Genomic DNA, 25,818 nt, shown 5'->3' with positions numbered 1-25,818 from the left:
AGTTGGTTTTGTTCACATCTCCATCTACACAATTATAATTGTCTTAAGAAATGCTTGTTGAATGAATAAGCTTTAATATTATAAGAATGTTTCCACTGTTTTAGTAACCATAAATTTTAGTATTTGTATAATAGTCCATGAACTAAATATAGCATAATTTATTTAACCGTTTCCCTAAAATTGGATATTCTGTAGTTTTTAAAAAAGTTTTTCTAAATTAATAGTGCTACAGTTAACATTTTCGTGAATAGAACCCCCTGCCCATATTTATGTACATATTTACTCACATAGTTACTTCTGTGAGCTGGAATCATAGAAGTAAATATACTCAATTTAGGGATATGAAAATTTGCATATTTCTTGATACATATTGCTTTTCATAAGGATTATGCCAATTTATAGTGTTACTAATGAGAGTAGTTTCATCTTTAAGAGTTTTGCTAACTTTTGCCTGTGACTTATGTTTTCCTCTTCTGGGTTTCTTTCAGATTCTTGTCTTTTACTTTTTACGATGTCTTCTGGCTTTTGTGAGCTGCATTTGTGAACTTTACTTTTACAAGTGAGTATAAAAGCCTTGCTTCTAAAAGTGCTATGAGGAAGCCCAATACAGCATAAATTATTTCTCTGATAGTATTAGCAGTGTTTAAATATAGAAAACACTTTCCTTCTAGCTCCTAAAATTATATCTAAAATGTGATTTCTTGTTTGAAACAAACTTTTGGAGAGGTATATCACTTTATTTCCTGAGGTTCATAAATACTGTTTCTTCATGTTATTATTTTAATTCTGTTAATATGTATCTAACTGGTCTTTTATTTGGTAGGATTTAGTAGAACCTAACAAACATATTGTTTTTAAAGTGTGTTAAAAGTTATTTGGACTAATGATCATTATTAAAAATCTTCCCACTGCAAAACAACTAAAAATGTCAGATGAAAAAATTTTTGGCTTTGACTCTGGGTAGAATGGAGGAGGAAAAAAAGAGTCAGTGCACTCCAACTAGTCAGTCAATAAAGGCTCCCTGGTTTAAAAAAAAAAAAAAAAAAAGCCAATGCTGCCTTTGAGGATTATAATCATAAGCTGGCCTTCATATGTGTTCAGGACTGAATTCAAATCACCCACATGGTCCCCTTAAACCCCAAATTGAGAATTTATTTTAAATTGTTCTGGGTTGGTAGTGCCCCCAGGCAGCTTGCAAAAAGAAATGTAAAATTTCTTTAGAAAAGTGAATCCTTAACTCATGTGTCAAAGAATTACCATACATAAAGTTCTAGTGAACAAGAAATTATAGTAAAAATAAATTACAAAACGCAGAAGTAAACAAGACATTATGAGTGAGAGCCAGCAAATAGTACAATCCATGGAAAGCTGACCCTCAAAACTTTATTAGGAATTATCAAAATAAGAATGTAAAATAAGTATATTTAAGATTTTTAAAGAAATAAAAGACAGAATTGAAAGCATAAATAAGAAATGAGAGACTAAACAATCAATAGAGTGAAAAGGAACTTAAAAAGTAGGAGAAAATAATTGCAAACCATGTATCTGATAAGTTCATGTCCAAAATATATAAGGGACTCCTACAACTCAATAGCAAAAAAAACTAAAAATCTGATTATAAAATGAACTAAGAACTCAAATAAACATTTCTCCAAAGAAGACATGCAAATAGTCAACAGGTAGTCACTGTCACTAATCATCAGGGAAATGCAAGGGCACCTTCATACCTGTTAAAATGGCTATTGTCCAAAAAAACCCCAAAAAACAAATACATCAAATATTGGCGAGGATGTGGAGAAATTGGAATCCTTGTGCACAGTTTGTGAGAATGCAAAATGGTGCAGCCACTATGGAAAACAGGATGAGGTTCCTTAAAAAATTAAAACTAGAACTACCAGTAATCCAGCAATCGCACTTCTGGGTATTTATCTGAAAGAATTGAAATCAGAATCTTGAAGAGATATCTGCACTCCATGTTCATTGCAGCAGTATTCACAAGAGCCAAGATTGGAAACAACATAAATGTCCATTGACAGATGAATGGGGAAAAAATGTGATATATACATATGGAATGTAAATATTATTCAGTTTTAAAAAAGAAGGAAATCCTGCAATATGTGACAACATGGATGAACCTTGAGGACATTATGCTAAGTGAAATAACGAGTCACAGAAGGACAAATACTGCATGATTCCACTTATATGAGGTATCTAAAATAGTCAAATTTATGGAAGCAAAAGAATAGAATTGTGGTTTCCAGGAGTTGGAAAGAAGGGGAAATGGGAAATTGCTAATCAATGAATATATACAATTTCAGTTATGCAGTATGAATTAGTTCTAGAGATCTGTAGAACATTATGCCTATAGATAATACTGTATTTTACACTTAAAAATCTGTTAGTGGCCTGCCAAGTGGCTCAGTTGGTTAAGAGCTGGCTTGGGACGCCAGAGGGCCCCGGTTCGGATCCCACATATGAGGGCCAGTGACACTGCCCTCCACAGCTAAGATGCTGAACGACAGCTCAACCTGGAGCTGGGCTGCCATGAGTCGCCCACGACGGCGTAGGCTGCAGCCCCTGCTGCAGTGGGTTGCCATGGGCTACCGTGTGTAGCTAGCAGCCAGCGTGAGCAGCCAGCAGCCGCGGTGAGCGGCCGTCCAGAAGAGGGCAACTGATCTGCCTCACCTGGGAAGAGCGCAATGATGGTGCCAACTTGGGCCAGTGAAACAACGTCCTCCACAACTAGACTGAAGAACAAAACGACAGCAACTTGTCTGTTCCCCTTCCCCCAATTCCCCAGCACTGTTCCCATCCCCAAATTCCCCAATAAAAATCTTAAAAAAAAAAGAGTTAGCTTAAGAGCGCGAGCTCGAGCTCTGAGCAATAGCACCGCCGGTTCAATTCCCACATGGGCCAGTGACACTGCACCAGAGCTGAGCTGCCACTGAGCTGCCGCTGAGCTGCCAACAGGTGGCAGGATGGCTCAGCTGGTGAGAGCATGTGCTCCTAACAACAAGACTGCCTGTTCCATGGTGGGCTACGCCCGCCTGCAACTAAGACTGAACTTGGCACCTTGAGCTGAGCTGCCACCTGGATGGCTCAGTGGATAAAGTATGTGCTCTTAACAATGAGGCTGCCTGTTCGACTCCCGCATGGGATGGTGGCTACGCCCACCTGCAATTAAGATTGTAACACAGCACCTTGAGCTTAGAGGCTACAAGCTACTGACGGGCAGCCAGATGGCGACTGATGACCTCCACAACTAAGATTGAAGAACAATAACTTGGCTGGACCCCCTCCCCAATTCCCCAACTAAAAAAAAAAAAAATCTGTTAAGAGGGTAAGATCTTATATTGTGTTCTTACCACAATAAAATAAAAAAGTTAAAAAAAGAAAAGAACTGAGAATACAAAAATGACCAGGCATATTTTTAAAAGAACCTTATAGAGCTACTAGAAATGAAAAAATAATAATTGATGTTTAAAATTCAGTGGATAGTTTAAACAGATGACTAGATATTGCTAACAAGTAAACTATTAGGTTGTCGGAAAAGTCATGACATATTTTTTCTTGCAAAAATGCGTCATGACTTTTCCGACAACCCAATAGAAGATCTGAAGAAATTACTAAGAATGAAGTACAGAGTGTCAACAAAAGGAAATATAAAAGAGGTTAGGAAAAAAGAGTATTCATTGCAGCACTATTCATAATAGCCAAGATTGGAAACAACCTATATGTCCACTGATACTGTATGGTAGAGTTAAAAGATCTGAAATATATCTAATCAGATTTAGGAGAAGTTGGGAAGAATGAGGAGAGGTATTTAAGAAAGTAATCATCAAGAATTTTCCAGAATTGATGAAAAAAAGATGCTAATACACATATTCAGGAGGCCTAACATATCCTGATCTGGAAATTAAAAAGGAATTAGTGAAACTGTTTAACCCCAAGGACAAAGAAGAAGATCTTAAAAGTTGACAGAGAACTAATAGAATACCTAGAAAGGAATGTTAAGCAGTTAGACTGACAGAAGCCTTTTCAAAAGCCAGAAGACAAAAAAAGTAATATCTTCAAAGTGTTGAGAGAAAATGATTGTCATCCTAAAATTATATACTCAATTAAACCATGTTTTAAGACCAAGATCTAAATAAAGACCTTTTAGACAAAGAAAAAATGAAAGAAAAAGAAACCAAACAAAAAACAGAGTGTTTACCATTAATAGAGCTTCACTAAAGGAACATCTAAAGGATATAATTAGGAAGAAGCAAAATTATTTCAGAAAGAAGCTCTGAGATGCAATAAGGAGACTGAGCAAGAAAATAGTTAACACATGGGTATGTCTGAACAAATATTGACTGAATGAAGCAATAATAATCTCTTATAATATTTAAAAAATACCTACAAGAAAGAAGAGGAAGTGTATAATTGCTTAAGTTTCAGAAACACTGACTTAGATAAGCACTTATTAATACTTTGGTGTATCTCTTAATGTTTTTTTCTGGTAACTACCATTTATTGAGCAACTCTGTGCCAGACATTCTTCTAAGCATTTTGCCATGCATTGTCCTCACAGAAACCTTACAAAGTAGGTATTATTAGTCTCCTTTTACAGATGAAGAATCTGACAGTGATTATGTCACTAGACATTAGGTCACTGCCACTGCTAGTAATTGGCAGACCCCGAATTTGAACCTGTGCCCATCTGGGTCTGAGGCCTATTATTTTTCCACAACATCATGCTGTTTCCTATTGATAGTGGACATACTTTTAGCATGGGAAGTATACATTTCCTCTTAGGGAGACAGCTTCTCTCCTGTGTGAGGAATAAGAACATTTGGGATTTTTATGCACATGAAAATTGCTAATACACCTGTCGAGACACTTGTATTTGAGTTTACATCTTCAGGGTTCTCTGTGATGTAGGTATGTTTTCGTCCTTTAATTTGAAATTTCCATCCCTAAGATTTGCTATGCTGATAGTCTGCCTTTCTCCTAGGGCTGTGTGCAAGAAGTTTGGGCTGCATGTGAGTCGAATGATGCTAGCCTTCTTGGTTCTCAGCACTGGCATGTTTTGCTCATCATCAGGTAAGTAAGAGAGCAGGTGAGGCCATACAGGTTCACTGATATTTCATAGTTGCACTGAAAGAACTTGTTCAGATACAGGTTATATTTGTTTAACATGTCAGTAATTTGCAGACCACTGTTATCTGCATGATCTTGATTGACCTTTACAACAATCCTGTGGAACTAAGTAAGATAAATATTTTCTCATTTTTGCTGGTGAGGACACTGAAACTTAGAAAGGTGAAATGATTTACTGAAAATCAAAGAATGCATAAGTAGTAGAGCTGTTATTTTCATCAGGTTGTTTTCTCTTACGTTATTGTATTGGGTCTTCGGAAAAATCATGACGTATTTTGTCTATGTTTTTCAAAGGTCATTTATTTATATAAAGAACAAAGATCAATCAGTGATATATTGCCCATTTTGTTCGATAGCCTTTTGCCATCTTTTAGTGAGCTTCATAATTCCTCGTTCATAGAAGAACTGTCTTTATTTTCGAAGAACTGAACAAGGTGCTGGTTTGCAGCCTCATCTGAATTGAACGTTATACCACGCAAGGAGTTTTTAAGAGAGCAAAACAAGTGGAAGTCTGACGGTGAAGGTTAGGCGAGTATGGTGGGTGTGGCAACACATCCCATCCAAGCTCCAATAATTTTTTACGGGTGATCAAACTTGTATGTGGTTTCGTGTTGTCGCGATGGAACACGGCTCCTTTACAATTAACAAGCTCTGGACATTTCTGGATGATGGATTCATTAAAACTGTCCAATTACTGACAGTACACATTCGAATTGATTGTTTGGTTCCTTGGTAGGAGCTTGAAAAACACGACACCCTTAAAATCCCACCACACTGAGAGCATAACCTTCCTCTGATGAATGTCTGCTTTCGATGTTGTTTGAGGCAAATCATCATGTTGACACCAAGACCGTTTGCGCACCACATTGTTGTAAACAACCCATTTCTCATCACTAGTTATCAATTGCTTCAAAAAAGGATGGTTTTCCTCAAGTTTAATGAGCATACTGCAGATGTTTATATGCGCCGTCAAATGAACTTTGAGTTCATGTGGAACCCAAATATCGAGCTTGCTTACGTATCCCATCTTCTTCAGGTGGTTGTGAACGCTTGAATAATGGATGTTCAATGTTTCTTCAGCCTCTTGTGTCGTGTAACGTGGGTTTGACTCGATCAATGTCTTTATTTTGTCGTCATCAACCTCGGTGGGCCTCCCTGACCGAGGAGCGCCCTTGAGATCAAAATCACCAGCACGGAATTTCGTGAACCATCATTGGCACTGACGTTCTTGTAGAGCATTGTCACCGTAAACTTTATGCAACTTTTCACAAGCTTGATGCACATTCTTCCCTTTATGGAAGTTAAATATGGCAAAAATGCGCAGTTTGGTCTTCCATCTTCAACTTGTTGTAAAATCTCCAAAACTCAACCAAATCATTCAATTTTTTTTAGAATGAAGCTAGAACTGTCAGCTGTCAAATGACATAGATGCGAATGACTCTGGTACTTCCAAAAATGAACCAGCGCCATCTGTTGCAAAAATGTGTCATGACTTTTTTGACAACCCAATAGAATGGATAGCTTTGATGGCGTTGATACTGTTTAGCATTTATCTGTGAAGGTTGTACCCCACATGTTATTTTAGTTATTTTGCTACTCCTGAGATTGATTCTTATGTGAGGGAGATACCTGGGAGTGTCTAGTTTTGTAATCCCAGTTGAGGATGTTAAGGCACAGATACGTTTAAGGCATCCTTTGATACAGAGCCTCTGAACTCTGCTGAGTTTTTAAAATCATATTGCCTGTTCATTGTGGTTCTTTTTGAAGTTGGTACTGACTTTTCTTCCCTAGTGCTGGATGAAGCAGGCCTCATACAGCAGGGAGAGGCAGATCTGTATTTTTGGGTAGAGTTGGTAGAAACATTTTGATCAAATGTCACTGTTGCAGAGAACCTCTGCTGCATACAACAGCAAAGTAATACTAGATGGAAATTAGGGGGACATCTAAAGGGCAAAATGGCCTATGTCAGTGAATGCAGGATGCACAGCAGTGCTGCCATCCAACATTTGGCCCTTGAAAAGCCTTTCGAGAATTCTTGTGGGGTACAGGTTGTTACCAGGACAGTCTCAGAAGATTATCAGAAAATAGACTCCTTCAGAAATAGGTTGTCATCAGTGGCTCTAAATTTTCTGAAGCATATTCCTTGCCTGAAGTATAACCTGGGGGTATGTATACCCAGGGAACCTGGACTTGCATAAGTTTTAGATTTGGGGTACAGGCCAGGAGAAAAATATCATGGTTGGTATTATATACTTGGGTGATGTGTTGATACCTAAAAAACAGGAGTGAGAAAATAATCACACTTCATTTTTTTTAAAGGACTATCACTTTACTGCCCATTTCTAATATAGCATTGCTCAAAGTATGTTTCTAGCTATGGACATTTTGCAATGTAGGTAAATTTTTAGTCACTGATACCTAATAAATCTCAAACTCTTGTCCTTGTCCCCCTTTTTTTGTTTCTTCACTCTTGCAGCATTCCTTCCTAGTAGCTTCTGTATGTATACTACGTTGATAGCCATGACTGGCTGGTATATGGACAAGACTTCCATTGCTGTGCTTGGAGTAGCAGCTGGGGCTATCTTAGGCTGGCCATTCAGTGTGGCTCTTGGGTAAGAAACTAACACAATTTGTATCACTGAGCATACATTATAGTAAATCTTAATGTTAGGTTATCTCCATATTCTCTGGATAGAATCTAAAGTTAGAGGAATTATTTGGACCTACAAAGACTGGGAAATGGAAGAATATTTCTCTTACTGCTTATTGTTTTGATTAATTCTAATAAGAATAGTGACTAGTATTTAGCATCTGTATGTTAGATACTGCTAACATAACAAACAAACTTTATCCCTAAACCTTATAACAACTCTGCAAGAGAAATATAATTGTTAGTGCTTTATAAACGAGAAAGTAGAGTTCAGTAGGTTGAGTAATTTGCCTTTAAGATTGTTTGCTTTTGAATCCAAACGTTTCTGACTCTATAGCTGATGTTTTTTCCACGCCGCACCACCTTGTGCTGTGCATTTTCCCAGTCACCAAGGCTTGAAATCTGCATTTCCTTTCAGTCTCCTTCTTACCCCTGCCATCTTTTCTTCCAGGTTCTATAATGTCTCTCATTCGTTTTGTACTTCTTGTTCCCACCACGTCTATTCTAGTTTGTGCTGCCTTAATTTATTCCCTGTACCACTAGTAATTTAGAAAAATATTTTAGTTTGATGTTAAGGTTATTATAGTAGTAGTGTATCTTTATTACTTAAAAAAAGTACCAGGGCCGGCCAAGTGGCTCAGCTGGTTAAGAGTTAAGCTTAAGAGCACGAGTTCTGAGCAATAGCGCCACTGGCTCAATTCCTACATAGGCCAGTGACGCTGCGCCTGAGCTGAGCTGCCAATAGGTGGCAGGATGGCTCAGCTGGTGAGAGCACGTGCTCCTAATAACAAGACTGCCTGTTCGATCATGGGCTACGCCCACGTGCAACTAAGACTGAACTTGGCACTTTGAGCTGAGCTGCTGCCCGGGTGGCTCAGTGGATAGAGCGTGCACTCTTAACAACAAGGCTGCCGGTTCAACTTCTGCATGGGATGGTGGCTACGCCCACCTGCAACTAAGATTGTAACACAGCACCTTGAGCTTAGAGGCCACGAGCTGCCAGATGGCGACTGGCGCCCTCCACAACTAAGATTGAAGAACAACAACTTGGCTGGTCCCCCTCCCTAATTCCTCAACACTGTTCCCCTCCTCCAATTCCCCAGTTAAAAAAAAAAAGTACCAGATTGTATGATGTAAAAAGGATTTTTAATTGTCTTCTCCCATAACCCAACCTTCAAAGATACATGTGTATTTTTTATTGTACATAGATTTATATTGTTCTTTGTATCAGTTTCATAGCATTCCGTTATATGGCTGCCCATAATTTATTTAGCCACTGCCTTATTGGTGGCCATTTGATTTTCTTTTTTTTTTCTTTTGCACACAGTGCTTCAGTGAATATTTTTGTACATATGTTCATATACTTGTGAAAATTTATATATGATAAATTATTAGAAGGGGAGTTACTAAGCCAGAGATAGACATTTTAAAATTTTTTTTTAAAGATTTTTTTTTATTGGGGAATTGGGGGAAGGAGAACAGACAAGTTGCTGTCCTTTTGTTCTTCAGTCTAGTTGTGGAGGATGTTGCTTCACTGGCCCAAGTTGGCACCATCATTGCGCTCTTCCCGGGCGAGGCAGATCAGTCGCCGGCTTCTGGATGGCCGCTCACGGCGGCTGCTGGCCACTCACACTGGCTGCTGGCTACACATGGTAGCCCATGGCAACCCACTGCAGCAGGGGCTGCAGCCTACACTGTCGTTGCGACTCATCCAGGTTGAGCTGTTGTTCAGAATCTTAGCTGTAGAGGGCAGTGTCACTGGTCCTCATATGTGGGATCCAAACCGGGGCCCTCTGGCATCCCAAGTCAGCTCTTAACCAACGTGCCACTTGGCCGGCCCCTAAATTTTCTTAATTGCCTTTTAAAGGCTGATTTCCCCACCCTCAATCTTTTTTTCTATTCTGCATATCATCCTCAAATTATTATATACTTCAAGATATTAAGGGCTGGCCGAGCGGCTCAGTTGGTTAAGAGCTTGCTCAAGAGTGTGAGCTTTGAGCAACAGGGTCGCCGGTTTGATACCCGGCCTGAGCTGAGCTGCCGCTGAGCTGCCAACAGGTGTCAGGATGGCTCAGCTGGTATAACAACAAGATTGCTTGTTCGATGGTGGGCTATGCCCACCCGCAACTAAGACTGAACTTGGCACCTTGAGCCAAGCTGCTGCTTGGATGGTTCAGTGGCTAGAACATGCGCTCTTAACAACAAGGCTGCCAGTTCGACTCCCACATGGGATAGTGGCTGTGCCCACCCGCAACTAAGATTGAACACAGCACCTTGAGCTTAGAGGCCACGAGCTGCCAAAAGGCAGCTAGATTGACTGGCGCCCTCCACAGCGAAGACTGAAGAACAACAACTTGGCTGGTTCCCTTCCCCAATTCCCCAACACTGTTCCCCTCCCCCAATTCCCCAATAAAATTAAAAAAAAAAGATATTGTGTGAGGCCCTCTCTTACATTTTCTGCTATCTGTTAACCATCTTGGTAATTCCCATGTCTTTATGTCTAGTCCAACCATCTCTTAAGCTTCACTTATATATCCCTAGATGCCTATTAGATATCTCCATTTATATAGGTAAACATTTATAAAATTAAACTCATTCCCTTCCCTCCATATCTGTTTCCTTACCTATGTTTTTATCTCAGTAAATGGTACCACCATCTGTGCCGAGCCAGGAACCTGAATATTATCTGCGACTCAGTTTTCTCTTTCCTATGTCCTATAAGTTTATTATACCTCCGGAATATCTTTTGAATTTTCTTTACCTCTCACTGCTCCTGGATTACTATTCAGCTTCCTGAGTGACATTACTATCTCAAGTCTTGATCCTTGTAAATCTACTCTCCACATTTAAACTAAAGTTACCTTCCTAAAATACAAATATGATTGTATCACTACCTGTTTTATTTTAAACTCTATCATAGCTTTCTCATTGCTGTATGTCACAGAGGTTGGCAACCTGTAGCCTGTGGGCCAAGTCTAGCTGGCCTATTTTTGTATAGACCAAGAACTAAAATTTTTGAATTTTTTAAAGGGTTGTTAACCCGTACCAGAAGAATATGCAACAGAAACCATATGTGACCTGCAAAGCCTAAAATATATAATGTCAGGTCCTTTAAATAAAAAGTTTGCCAACTCCTGCTTTATGGTATCCAAACTCTTAACATGACTCACAAGCCTTTATCTTTCTTCCTTTTTTAACCCCTCAGCCTCCTTTTGTCAGTTCCTCCCATTCCTTTTACTCTCTACTTCATCTATATTGAACTTCGTGAGTTCCCCAAATACCCCTGGGTAGTACATTTTGATTGGTCTGCCTTTAGCCAAGATAAATAACTGCATGATCACAGTCATTTAGCAACCTACCATCATTTATTGAATATTTTATACTAGGCACAGCTGATATTGTAATAAATAAAACGGTTATTTGGAAATTCTTTGGAGCTTGCATTTTGGTAGGAAAAAACGACATTGAACAAGTAATTGGAAGTATGATGACTTGTGTGCTATTGAGTTGGCTCTAACTCCTGGCGACCCTATGAGTGAGTGACGTCCACAATGTCCTGGCCTGAACAGCCCTGCTCAGCTCCTGTAGACGCATGCCTATGGCTATTATGGAGCCAGTCCATCTCATATGTGCTCTTCCTCTCTGCCTGCTGCCTTCTATTTTTCTCAGCAGTATTGTCTTTTCCAAAGAACCCTGCCTTATCAAAGAAGAAATATAGGTGCTATGGAAATGTAACTAGTTGGGGAGAAAAACCCCACAAAATGTTAATGCAAAATTTAGGTAATAGAATGTGGAAATTCAGATAATAAAAGATGTCCTGTGACAGCATATGACATTGCCAAATAGGTGATAGAGATGATAGTGCCATATAAATTCAGAGATGGGAGAAATTGGTTCTGCAGAGATTTTCTGAAGGAGGTGGCAGCAGAGCCTGCTTATAGTTCACATTTGGGTAGATTCTGTGTAAATAGATTGGTGTGGAGAGGGAATTATTATTATTATTTTTTAAGATTTTATTGGGGAATTGGCGGAGGGGAACAGCGTTGGGGAATCAGGGAAGGGGAACAGACAAGTTGCTGTTCTTTTGTTCTTTAGTCTAGTTGTGGAGGACGTCGCTTCACTGGCTCGTGTTGGTATTATGATTGCGCTGTTTCTGGGTAAGGCAGTCGCTTGCTAGCCATTGCTCGCTCACGGCGGCTCATGGTAGCTCACGAAAGCACATGCCAGCTGCCAGTGAGCCCACTACAGCCTACGCCGTTGCCAGCTACTCACGGCAGCCCAGCTCCAGGTCGAGCTGTTGTTCACCATCGTAGCTGTAGAGGGCGCAGTGCCACTGGCCCTAATGTGGGATCCGAAACGGGGCCCTGCTGCTCAGAGCTGGCATCTCAAGCCAAGTCTTAACCAACACGCCACTTGGCCATCCTGGGAATTCTTTGTGATTAGAGCATGGGTAAAGGCTCAGACTAGCATCCTAAATTTGGAAGTCATGGATATGAAGGTGATTGTTCATGCGACAAGAGTGGAAGCACATATTGAGAAAAATGAGTGTAGAGAAAGAAAAGGAGAAGATCATTTTGGGGAGATATGACCATGATGGAGCACTACCATGGGATAGAAAAAAGAAAGGAGGCCTAGAGGTGGCCCATTAACTTAGTTGGTTAGAGCGCAGTGCCCATAACACCAAGATTGCCTGTTTGATCCCCGCATGGGCCACTGAGTTGCACCCTCCCCCACTAGAGTGAAACAGCTACTCGACTTGGAGCTGATGGGTCCTGGAAAAACACACTGTTCCCCAATAAAATTAAATAAATAAATAAGCACGCCTAGGGAGCACTAGGGAAGAGAGAGAAAAGAATAGGACTAAGGAGTCTAAAGAGAAAGGAACAGAGCTTTGTGTCAAGTGGAGCAGAAAGACAAAGGAGATGAGGCTTGTGAAGAGATAGTGGGTCAGGCTGAGGGGTGGTTCCTGTTGACCTTAGATGAGTCTTAATAGCTTGAGGCTAGGCCTTGAAGAAGTAGTGAAGGCAACACACATGTCACTTGCCACTTGCTTGAGGAATTTAAGTGAAAGGAAGAAGTGCAAATGGTATTGGAACAGGATGTATCATAATTGAAGTCAAGTATGTAATGATAGTACTAAAATCTTAATATAGATGGAAGGGAGAAATCAGTATTTATTCATTTGGCAGGGTGGGTTGGGACACTGGGGTACATTTACTTATAATTAATATGTTTTAAATGTCAATTATGCATAATATGTATAATATATAATATAAATGTGTAAAATGGAACTCATTCTAGAAGCTCGATATTTATATTTCTTGTGCATTGTGGGGTGCATAGCACCGATGGGTCCTGTGAATAGAACAGTATATTTTTGAGAAGACATCCTCTCGTGTACCACCTTTCTTCCCTTACTATAACTGCTAGAGACATTTTATTCTCAGTTCGGCATGAGGTATTGGTGAATCTGACCTGTTTTAGTCTATATTCTCTCTAAGTATTTAACTCCGCACTTTCTATTTCTCTGTTAAATAGTTTACCTATTGCCTTTGATTTGCTGGTCATGAAACATAGATGGAAGAGTTTCTTTCATTGGTCGCTGGTGGCTCTAATACTCTTTCTGGTGAGTTTTCTCTTTTTCTTGTTTTGTTCTAAAGGTGTAATGAAGACAACTTCTTTTTTCTTAATTTAATTTAATTTATTGGGGTAACATTGGTTAATAACTTTATGTGAGTTTCAGGTGTACAATTTTATAATACATCATTTGTATATTCTATTGTGTAAAGCAACTTCTGATGTGGGAAAGAGAACATTAGGAGTTGATTCTGTTTTACATTCTGAAATTTACCCTGTTAGCATTGTGAGAATGTTTCCAGAGCAAAACTCTACAGTTGCTATACATTTCCTGCTCTGTTTCAGGTGCCTGTGGTGGTCATTGACAGCTACTATTATGGGAAGTTGGTGATTGCACCACTCAACATTGTTCTGTATAATGTCTTCACATCACATGGACCTGATCTTTATGGTAAGGCCTTATGAGATTGGGGGAGAGTTAGGAGGGAGACAGCTTAATCTGCCTGAGCTTTGAAATTTTAATTCAATTGCCTCATTTTATCAAACATAGCATTTCTTTGCTGGTAATTTTCTTATTTAAAAATAAATTACATTTGAATATAGTACAGTGAGGATATGTTTCCATTAAATATGTGTATTTCTCCTTGATTTTGTGATATTCAGATCTAGCTTTCTGTTAGTCCTGCTGTCCTCAGTTTCAGAGTAAGGAGGACTTTATTGGGTATGCTATGGCTTTTGATACTATTCTTTTTTAACTAAAAGTTACTTTTTTCCTCTTCTCATTAGAAAATCAATATGATAACAAAAATAGAAAAATAAAAATATTCATAATCCCATAAGCTCCAAGTAGCTCTTGTTAACACTTTGGAGTTTTTTCTTTCTTTTTTTTTTTTTTAAGATTTTGTTGGGGAACTGGGGGAGGGAAACAGTGCTGGGAAATTGGGGAAAGGGGAACAGACAAGTTGCTGTCCTTTTGTTCTTTAGTCTAGTTGTGGAGGACGTCGCTTTACTGGCCCATGTTGGTATTATCATTGCGCTCTTCTCGGGTGAGGCAGATGGGTCGCTGGTCTCTGGATGGCCGCTCACAGTGGCTCTTGGCAGCTCACACCGACTGCTGGCCACTCACACTGGCTGCCGGCCACACACGGTAGCTTATGGCAGCCCACTGCAGCCGGGGCTGCAGCCTACGCCGTTGCCGGCGACTCATGGCAGCCCAGCTCCATGTCGAGCTGCTGCTCACCATCTTAGCTGTAGAGGGCAATGTTACTGGCCCTCATGTGGGATCCGAACCGGGGCCCTGCTGCTCAGAGCTGGTGTCCCAAGCCAACTCTTAACCAACGCGCCACTCAGCCGGCCCTCTTTTTTTTTTTTTTTTTTTTTTTTAAAGTTTATAAGAGTTTATTTGAGCCAAACTGACGACAATTGCCAGGAAGCAAAGCCTCAAGGAATTGAGAAAATGCTCCTGAGTTTTTTCTTTTTAAATTTGCATTACTTTAGTATCAGGCATTAGGGGAGAAAGTTTGGAAAATCTGAAGACCAAACATAGCAAATGATAGGGTTGGTATTGTCGACATAACAAACGTCCACCTGTAGAGAATTTTTATAAGAGTTTATTTGAGCCAAATTGATTATACTCATATATCCCAGGAAGCAAGATCTCAAATGCTTCAGAGAATAACAGTTTTGCAGCTTTTATGCATTTGGAATTAAGGAGGGAATATAAGGAAGATTACATGAGAGGGAGAAAGCAAGGCGGGGATCGGATTACAGGTTAAGATTCTGTGCTCTCCTGAGGATGGTCACTTGGGGATTGGATTTCAAAATAGTTAAGATTATGTGCTCTCTTGAGGGTGGTCATGCTTTAGAAGAGATCTCAAAAGAGGTATTTCAAAGGTATGTTAACCTAGAAGCACAGAAACAATGGACAGAGCTTGCTTAAGGCAAAGATAAGCCTTTAACTAAAGAAGTTATATTCCTAGGGCGTGACTACCCACCATGACCTGCCCAGTTAGGAATTTATGACCAGGCCACCCTATGAGGTTACTTTCCATAGAATCCCTTTTTTCATTCACAGCAGTTTGGCCAGTTTAGGGTTAAGACAAAAAAAAAAAAAAAGGGATGCCTTTAGCCTGGGGGTGCATTCTCCAGTTTACCTCCATCTCCACCCCTCCCCACATGCCTTACACTCATCAGCCATTTTTTATTCCCAGTCAGCCATTTGGCCCCTGAGGGCATCTGAGTTGGTGCTGGCTATGGAGGGATGAGCTAGAGATCTTTCTGAACAGGTCATCCAAGTCAGTAAACATTTTATGAGGCAGTTTTTCATTAAAATAACGGGTTTTTTCTGCCTTAGTCTTTTGAAGGTCTTAGAGCATTCCATATGTGAGACTGTTTGGGGGCTCTGCTATGAAGCAGGTTAATATTTTCTCTGCCTGTGTCTCTTATCAATATAAGCCATGCCCACCATTTTTTCTGTGCCACTCTGCCAATAGAACCAACAGATTGAATGAGGAGATTTAAAGTAAGCATATGAATGAAATTTAATTGGGCCTCCTGGAATTTGGGGAATATTGTCATTTTAGATGGCAAATAAAAGGTTAAAATAAACAGTGTTTTTTTGTTCAGTGAATTAATTCATAAGTTGCATGGTTAGAGAATAATTGCTAAGTGAAGGAATTTTAATAGGCTCCTTTATGGATGCAAGATCCCCAAGGATGTGAGAAAAAGCCCCAATTTTTGCCTCTAGATGTCTCTCTTTAGTTAGGGAGAGTTTGCATGTTTTTAATTGCTCCTTGTTTTAGTTTATTTGTAAAATTTTATTTGATTCTACAAGACAAGGGAGACTCCTTTTAGACCCAGATTGCACATTAGAAATTGATTTACATGGAACCTGTTGGAAGCATGAATATCCATTATGTGCAGTCAGAATATCAATAAGTAATAACCCATTTAAAAGGTGGAAAGCCAATTTTTCAAAATTAAGCTCAATTTAACACAACCTGTTCACCCCATACATAATGGATATTCATGCTCCCAAAATTGGCTTTTCACCTTTTAAATGGGTTATTACTTATTGATATTCTGACTGCTTACTTGTAAAACTGTGTGAGAGTATATGAAAGTTACATATTTTTTGTAGTCCTCTAGATTGATGAGGTTTATAAATAAACAAGTTGGTAGCGAGAGTAGGAAAGAAACGATAAATTCTGATTTAAGTTTATATATCTAGTTTGACAATGGGTGGGTTAGGGACCCCTGTGGTAGCTTTTGGTGATCCAGCAGAGCAGTGGCCAATCTTTCCCTGAATTTCTGTCTTTCATTTCAGCCAACGTGTTACTGGGCAGAGTCGTTGGGGCTCCATTCTGCCTGCTTTGATGAACCTGGGAGAGCTTCAGTTCAGATTTTGTTATTTTGGATGTACAGGAACTGATCACTTTCCTAGTGATAGAAAAAGCTTTATTGGGACCGTAGGAATTGTCATACTGGGTGTCAGTAGGACTGATGCAGGGCAGGTGTAATCAGCCAGACTTAGGGGGTTGTTTCTTTCTTTCTTTTTATTGAGGTAACATTGGTTAATACTATTATACACATTTCACGTTTACAGCATTATAATTCGATGCCTGTGTGCTCTATTGTGTGCTCACCATCAAAAGTCTAGTTTTCATCTGTTACTGTACTCTTATATTTGACCTAGGTGGTTGTTCCTTGGTGGAAAAATTGTTGTGCTTTTACCTCATCTTTGAATTTGACAATTTTTGAGGGGTGGGGGTGTGGGTGTCTGATTTCCATTTTTATAAAGAGTATTAACTCCTTTTTGCTTTAGCAGGCCTGCAGAGAGAATACTTGTTCTATCTTAAGAGTAGGCACCATCTTGGTGTACAAGTATTTTAGTCTTTAATGAAGATTGGTCATGAATGAATGAATGAACAAATTCTGATGCATCCATCAGATTACATCAGTGCTCTGATCACTATAATGTTCTAGAATTATTTTGGTTAGACCTGTTGTAGTGTACTAGGTTGGGGTTTTTTTGATACCAAATCAGAATAATAGAGATGAAAATAACTTTTTAAGCTCTAAAGTACTTGACAATTGTCAACTAATTTTATTATAATTAGTGAGTCCATTCAGTAAATATCAAAGACTTAGCTTTTAATAGATGCTTTGATGTCATACAATTGTCCAACAGTGAGACAGCTTGTCTTTTGTCATGGAAACTCCAGCTCCTTTATTTTACTTACAAATGTTTGGCACTATTTTGACTATTTTATAAGAGCCTCCTGCTCTGAGTCCTTCAGTAGCTGTGGTAGGCACACCGTTTATCTGAAAATTAAAAATGCATTGTGCTGATAGTTTTTGCATACATGCCTTAATGCTGTTTCTTATATATAAGAACATAATAAGCCTACACGTACTTCTTGAATAAATGGATAAATGGATTTGAGTTAAGGAAACATTAAATAAATTGATTTAGAGCATTTATTATGTGTCCTCATAGAACTCGCTGTCTGATAAGGCTGCAGACACACGAATAGATTAAATTACAGTTCAGTGTTTTACATGCTACAGTAGAAAGATAGGGAATCATAGGAGCAAGCCCATCTGGTGGGGTCAGGAAAGACTTCTATTAGAGGGTTGGTCCTTGAGCTGAGCCTTGAAGGAAGAGGAGAAGTTCCCTGAGTAGACATGAGGGAGCTGCATTTCCGACAAGTCGAATGTCAGGTGTAGGGACTGCTGAGACAAAATGATTTGAGCTCTTGAAAAACTTGAAGTAGTTTTACAGCATTAGCTGAATTTTAGGTAGAAGCCACACAGATATGAGCAAGATAATCTCTCTCCATTGTGATTATAATAATATAAATATTTGCTCTGTAGTTCCTGGTTTTCAAAGGGACCTTTCTATGCTTTCTTGGCAGGATAGCATATATTGGGTTGTCGGAAAAGTCATGACGCATTTTTGCAAAAAGAAACATAGTAAAAATACGTCATGACTTTTCTGACAACCCAATATTAATGACACATTCCAGACCTGGGATGTCTTTTGAAGCCAGGGGAAAGAAATAAAGTTTTTCATAGCTATTAATTACAATAGCTTCTGTTTATTGAATGCCTACCAGAAATTTTACATATGCTGTCTATTTCCCCTTAGAAAAACTCTGAGAGGTAAGCATTATTTATCATTATTTCCAGATGGGGAAATGGAGGTGGAGATGATGAGAGACTTGCCACGTAGTTAAATAAGTGGCATAAATGGGATAAGAGCCCAGGGTTTTCTGTCTCCAAAGGCTGTATTCTTTCCTCTGAAAACAGCCTTAGCAAAACCCTGGAGTTTGGCTATTGAGAGTCTATAGGCGAATAAGCTTGCAAAGAGAGCATGAGTTAGGGGTGGTAGAAGAAAAGATCTCATCTATAGAACGGATGGGAAGCTGCACCTTTGAAAGTCTGGTGCTCGCAGGGTAAGCAGGAGCCCCCGGAGAGCTTTGGTGGCAGAGTGACATGCACACTGGCAGGCTCTCCTTCACCTGGAGCACTGCGCCAGACCCTTGTCAAAGAAAAAGAATGTTTGGATGAGATAAAGAATACCTGGCATTTAGGGTATTCAGACTAGTGTAGACGTAAAATTGCAAAGTCATAGGCAAACATCTCTATGGGATCAAAGATGAAGAGGTGAACTTTAGTGTTGCAAAAAAGAGAACCGTCTTGGCACTGAGTTTTCCTCTTATCCTTGTAACATTTGGAGTTCTCAGATGTTGAGGTTACTAAGTATTTTTGAGTAGGGAGTGAAGAGTGGTGCTTTCTGATGAGTACACAGGCCCAGGGAAGGCGAGGGAGGACAGGTCAGAGAAACACTCTTCCTTCTAAAATAACAGTGGCTCTGCTCAAGGATGCTACTTTGCAGCGTAGAATATGATCCCTGCCTGTTCATACGTTTTATCAGCATCTGTCAGATCACTGGGCAGGAACTTGCAGAAGGTAAAAGCGAACGCCCTCTATTAAAAGGCCCACAGTGGTCCTTTCTTGCTGTAGCAGATATGGAGCCCCAGTGGAGCCTTTGGAGGCCTGCTGGGAGTTCACAGCCAGTCAAAATGTTTTAGAGCCTTCCCTCTTTTGTTCATCATTTTTGTTGAACCTTGGTGGCTTGTCCCTCTTGGTGGTGCAAATTTGACATTTATAAGGATGATTTACTATAATTTACTTCCTACAGTTCTATAAAATTATAAGCCTATAAAATGGTTCCTGTCATTCAATCTATGGAACAGTAAAACTCCCGTCTTCTTTTAGCCTCTTTCAAAGCCCGCTTTAACTCATTTGAATGAGGTGCTTTCCCTAAAGAGGGAGGTCGGCGAGTCACTCCCTGCAGAGATCCTGCTTCCAGCTTTCTTTCACCTTACCTTTTGCACCACTTCAGTGCTTAGCTTGGTGTTCCGAAGCAGTTTTTCTGCACAGTTCAGCTTTGATACTTTCTGAGCAGCAGCTTTGAATATCTCCCTGCAGAGAAAAGTTTTTACTCTTTTCTCTTTTAAGGCAGATGTCTCATCAAGTATGGGAGAACACTGGCTAACAGAATTCCCCTTTTGCCCTTGTTTTTAAGAATGTCATCACTTGAACCTTTCCCACTCTTGGCTTACCCCCAGTGTTTGCCCCATCCTTCAGGGAAGTAACAGTCTATTATGAAATGTTCACAGCCTAGCTGTGTACTTGGTCTATGAGGAGTTAGCACATAAAAATAATTGAGCTTACCAAGTTAATACCTTTGGTTCTACATCTCAGAGTTTGGTTTACCTAGGTAAAAAGATAGTCAGCCCTAGCATGAAGGAATAGTAAGTTGTGGTACAGGCAAATGCATAGGGTGCCCAAAAATGTATACACATTTTAAGAAAGGAAAACTGTTTTAAAACTGTAATACTCAATATATACCGATAACAAAAGATGAATACAAGTCATGTTTGATGTCTGCAATTACAAGAGGTGCTCAAAGTGGTTGCCATCAGCGTCCAGACTTCTGATTACAGCAAACTACTGCTTGAGCAACACTGACCAAAGTGTCCACTTGTATGTGTTTTTTTTGGCACCCCAGTATTTGCCGGAAACTAAATAGCTTCCCTGAAAAAACAATATGTATTTGCAAGGATTAAGAGAAAGTTTTTTTTTTCCTTTCTATTGATAGCACTGCCTCCGCATTGGCAGTCAGGAAAGGACTGTGCAAAAACTTAACCCCTCTGGAAACCAGACTCCGAAAGGACTCAATTTAGGAAACGTGTTGTTAAATATTAATTAGAATCCAAAGAAAACATACTATTTCTGTTTTGAAAATAAAACCATCCATTAGTTTTCTGTTACCCAAAAGTTTATTGACAAAGAATCAAGATCTAAATGTCTAATGAATTTGGCCTGGGACAGGACCTCTGTTCCTGAATAGTCTCAGTCATTGTATTTAGACAGGAAGGCGTGAGCTTTCCCCAAAAGTGACACACTATTGAACTTAAGTCCTTCCTTAGGGTACCCCCTCCCTCTTATTCCTCCCCTGAATGCTTCTTGTATTATGGGTTTGGTTTCTAATCTTATTTTGCTGTGCAAGCTGCAAAAATGTCAGGTTTTTCTGACTGTTCCTCTGCCGTCTGATTACCCTTTTAAGCAATGCTGATTGCAGGAAATTGCTGCGGTGCAAGGTGGGTGTCACACACACAGTGATTAAAGCCCGCATGTGTCATTCACTGCCTGATTGAAGTAATCACACAGGGGGCAGAGCGGATGAAAAACCTGCTAATGTGCAGGGGGTGGGGTGGGGGTGTGCACTCTCGCGCTCTGTTTCTCATCTTTTGGGTTTAAGGATTTTTGAGTTACAGAATGAAAGCTAGTGTAAGGCTTGCGTTTTTAGTCATTTTGTTTCATTCTGAGTCTTCAAAACTTCTGAGCAGGGTCTGGGTCTCTGAACATTGTTTTCCTAAGAAAGACAAGTTTTGCTATTTACCAAACAAGTCTTCCTCTATCCATGACTCTAAAGTAGTGGTTGAGCACATGGATTGGTAAGATGCTAGAATGTAAATAGGATGAGCAGGTGACAAGAAAATGAGAAAGGCCTGAATAGCTCAGTCCTACAAGACTGCCTCCCCCCGTTTCAGATGGCAGTGGAAAGTCCAGGTTGTCACCTGTGCTTCTGGCAGCTATAGATTGGAAGTTCCTACAGCCCCCTCCTCGGGTTCATTTAATTCTCTAGAGCGGCTCACAGAACTCTGAGAAACATGTGCTTACATTGACCAGTCTATTATAAAGGATACAAGTAAATAGGCAGATCGAAGAGCTGCGTAGGGCCAGTATGTGGGAAGGGGCTTGGAGCGCCTGTGCTCTCTAGGCACTCGCCCCACAACTGTGTGTTCACCAACCTGGAAGCTGTCTGAACTCTGTCCTTTTGGGTTTTTATGGAAGCTTCATTACATAAGCTTGGTTAATTAAATAAATCACTGGCCATTGGTGATTGAACTTTATTGCCAGACCCTCTCCCCTTCCCTGAGGTCAGACTGAAATTTTTACCTTCCAATCTCAAGGTTGGTTCCCCTGGCAACCAGTTCCTATCCTTTGGTTACCTTGGGGCTTGCCTAAAGTTTCCTAATTAACATAACAAAAGACACTTTATCACTCTTGGTCACTTAGGAATTTCTCAGGGTTTTAGGAGTTCTGTACCAAGAATAGGGATGAAGACCAAATACATATTTCTTATTATAAATCACAGTATCGCCACTAAACTATTTAAATTATTTGGTTCTGAAAAGGACTAGTTCCATTTGGGCGTGGCTATTTGGGCTGGATATAGTGTTCAGTTTAGAAAACACAGCTTAATATTTGAAACTTGATTTCTATCTAAATCATGACCAATCAATCCCATTCTCTTCCCATCTTGTACTCATGTGCTTTCTTGTGTGTGACTGAGCGTGGAAAGAGTGGGCTCATGGCCCCTCATTAACTTGTGTCATTGGGTCATTAACATTACTCCAGTGAAGGGCCGGCCGAGTGGCGCGATGGTTAAGAACTCGCTTGGGATGCCAGAGAGCCCCGGTTCGGATCCCACATATGAGGGCCAGTGACACTGCCCTCTACAGCTAAGAGGCTGAACAACAGCTCAACCTGGAGCTGGGCTGCCGTGAGTCGCTGGCGACGGCGTAGGCTGCAGCCCCTGTGGCAGTGGGTTGCCATGGGCTACTATATGTAGCCAGCAGCCAGCGTGAGCGGCCAGCAGCCACAGTGAGCGGCCGTCCAGAAGCCGGCGACTGATCTGCCTCACCAGGGAAGAGCGCAATGATGGTGACAACTTGGGCCAGTGAAGCAGCGTCCTCCACAACTAGATTGAAGAACAAAACGACAGCAACTTGTCTGTTCCCCTTCCCCCAATTCCCCATCACTGTTCCCATCCCCCCAATTACCCAATAAAAATCTTAAAAAAAAAACCAAAAAAAACAAACCAAAAAAAAACACATTACTCCAGTGAAGAACATTATGTGTCAAACACTGGAATGCATCCACTAATGATTTCTTATCTCTTTGTCTCCCTTAGGCACAGAACCGTGGTATTTCTATTTAATTAATGGATTTCTGAATTTTAATGTAGTCTTTGCTTTGGCTCTTCTGGTCTTACCACTGACTTCTCTTATGGAATACCTACTGCAGAGATTTCATGGTGAGTGGCATAAGGGATGATAGAATTATGGGAGGATAGAGCAAGTAACAATGTATACCTAGAAGTGAAAAATAATCTACTTATTCTTCATTTTTTTTCTATGAAAATAGTTAGCTCATTGAATTTTTATCTGTATTTGTAGATTATTTAGACCCCTGGGAAGATCTGGTTAATAATTGCAAGTTTACTTTGTGAGGTATATAAATGTCTAATCACTATGTTGTTTTGTTCACCTGAAACTAGTAAAAAAAAATTCTAATTTTAACAAAAAAAAAAAATTGCAAGTTAAACTGACAATGAGGAGCTTTATATCCCTTAAAGTGAGGAAGTCGGTATAATTACAGAACTACCTGGGGAGGCAAAAACACTTATAAAATTTCAGAAGATAGTCCTATTTGAGTCTTCTGTTTTTTAAAGTGTGTGTTAACATGGTAGATTACTTAAGATAACCAGTATCAGAGGCAAACATTCTTTTGGAAATTACTTCCACCCATATTTGAAAAATAAACCACATGGGGATTCCCCCAAATTGGATACTGAAGTGAGAGAAGCTTCGGATTTCCTAAGAATCATGATGTTTTTCTTTGTTCCGTTTTGCTTCTGTGTTTGCCTTATTGTGGAAGGTTTGGTTTGTCTTTCATTTTGCTTGACCTGATCCTGTATTATTGCAGAGCCAGTATTTTCTCAAGTTGTCATGGCCCTGGATATCTAGCGCCCATAGTTAACAACAGAATAATAAAGCAGCCTTCAGAGTTACTTTTGTTTTGTTTGAGGACTTTTGTTTTAACCAGCCATAATGCCATTATTCTAACAAAATTAACAGTCATTCCTTACTATCATCTAATATCTAGGTGATATTCAGATTTTCTACATTGTCTAAAAAATAGCTTTTTGCATTTAGTTTGTTTGAAGCAGGATCTAAATAAGGGTCATATACTGAATTTGGTTTGTGTTTCTTAAGCTTTTTAAGAAGTACCCCACTCTCACCTTTTTCTGCCCAACAATTTCTAAAGAAATCAAGTCATTCATCTTGTATAGTGTCCCACATTTGGGTTCAGCTGTTTGTTCCATTGAGGTGATAACTTACTCCTCTGTTCCTTATATTTCTTAAGGATCAGGTTTTCTTTTTTTGAAAAGTAACTATTTTTCTGGCTACAAAAATAATTCATGCTTGTGTAAAATTTGGAAATGCTTGTGATGTAGGCGTAAAAGCAGCATATTAAGCTGTACTCTACAGTATGAATCCAATTTTGGTTTAAAAATGTATAATGTACATACATGTCCACTTAATATACATACATGTCCACTTAGTGGGAAAATGAGTGCTTTCTGTTTTTCTTTATACTTTTTGTGTATTTTATAATATGAACTATACTTTTTTAAAAGAAAAAAATAGAAAAATATAAAGAAGTAGGAAAGAAAATACCCATTTATTCCATCATGTAGTGCCGCTGTAATTATGATTTTGTATATTATATTGAGGACATTTCAAAAATTAGGCCATATTTTAAAAATGTATTTGTTAGCATTTACGATACAAAAGAGAAAAATATTTCTTACATGTAGAAGATAGATTTATTTTCTACTTAATTAAGAAAATTCCAACCTAAAATACTTCCTAGGAGGCATAAATTCTAAATTATAGCCTAAAATTTTATGCTAAAATCTTAGAGTGGAAAGTTTAAAAGATAAGCTTGCTGTTGCAATTTAACAGTTTTTATCCCTAAAGAATTTCTGCAAAAATACAGGTAACTTAGGAACGCTAATTAGACATTGCTAAAATAAGGCGGATCTTGTGTCGGTCCTGATCTTTTCATCTAAACTTGCTCATTATAGACATAATGGACACCAGGGGGCGCTCTCGACCTACCATTTGCCAGCGATTCCTATGCCCTGCTCATTATCACTAATACAAGCATGGTAGGGGAATGCTTTCACTGTGGGTTGCACGCGGTGTTCATGTACCTAACCACAGGAACTTTCCAGCAGGTGCTTGGGTCTTAGTGTTCATTAAATTCCTTTCATTTTTTCACATGCTTTAAGTACATTTTGGTTCCAATTTTGGGATTCAGAATGGATGGGGTATTTGCTGCAGAAGAGGAGAGAAAACTTAATAAACTTCGTGTAACAGTGTTTTTATATTTGCTTCAAAACAAACTGTCATTTGTGGCTTGAGATAAACCAGTGATGGGTTTGAGAATCCAGCTCTTTTTCTTTTCTTTCATCTGTAGCTATTTGAACAGACTGATTGGTGTATAACTAAGAAGATTAATGTATTAAACAGAACATAGGAATTAAAACCCAAGAAATGAGTTTATGTTATGCTTTTGGTTAATCTCAGGAACCTTTAATCTTAGTGGCAGGACTCATTAGAGAGAGAAGGCTTTTTTTTTCCTTCATCCAATGTAGAAATCATTAAGGTCTGTTACTCATTCACCTGGCTTTCATTTGTGATCTAGCCAACTCCAGTATTGTGCCTCCCTTTAGATCAGCGGTTCTCAACCTTTCTAATGCAGCAACCCCTTAATACAGTTCCTCGTGTTGTTGTGACCCCCAACCATAAAATTTATTTTCGTTGCTACTCTATAACTGTAATTTTGCTACTGTTATGAATCGTAATGTAAATATCTTTTTGTTTTCCAATGGTCTAAGGCAACCCCTGTAAAAGGGTTGTTCGACCCCCAAAGGGGGTCAGCTCTTGTATTCACACTTGCTCCGATGAAATAAAGGAGTCAGTAGAAAGAGGTATACACGCCTTAACTCTCCCAAGAGATCC

General features: G+C 39.4%; 1 protein-coding gene across 6 annotated transcripts in view; it reads left to right on the top strand.

Moving 5' to 3' along the window:
- The window catches only part of ALG9 (ALG9 alpha-1,2-mannosyltransferase), a 92,369-nt gene that overhangs the window by 5,107 nt on the left and 61,444 nt on the right, over positions 1–25,818 (top strand). For all 6 annotated transcript variants that reach the window (XM_019653682.1, XM_019653679.1, XM_019653684.1 and 3 more), the window contains exons 4-9: positions 489–559; positions 4,997–5,085; positions 7,619–7,754; positions 13,331–13,418; positions 13,715–13,820; positions 22,920–23,042. In XM_019653682.1, coding sequence (XP_019509227.1) covers positions 489–559; positions 4,997–5,085; positions 7,619–7,754; positions 13,331–13,418; positions 13,715–13,820; positions 22,920–23,042 — 613 coding nt within the window. The remainder of the gene's footprint in view (positions 1–488; positions 560–4,996; positions 5,086–7,618; positions 7,755–13,330; positions 13,419–13,714; positions 13,821–22,919; positions 23,043–25,818) is intronic.

The sequence above is a fragment of the Hipposideros armiger genome, unplaced genomic scaffold (genome assembly GCF_001890085.2).
Source record: "Hipposideros armiger isolate ML-2016 unplaced genomic scaffold, ASM189008v1 scaffold_204, whole genome shotgun sequence".
Classification (NCBI taxonomy): domain Eukaryota; kingdom Metazoa; phylum Chordata; class Mammalia; order Chiroptera; family Hipposideridae; genus Hipposideros; species Hipposideros armiger.
This window is presented reverse-complemented; position numbering and strand designations above follow the sequence as displayed.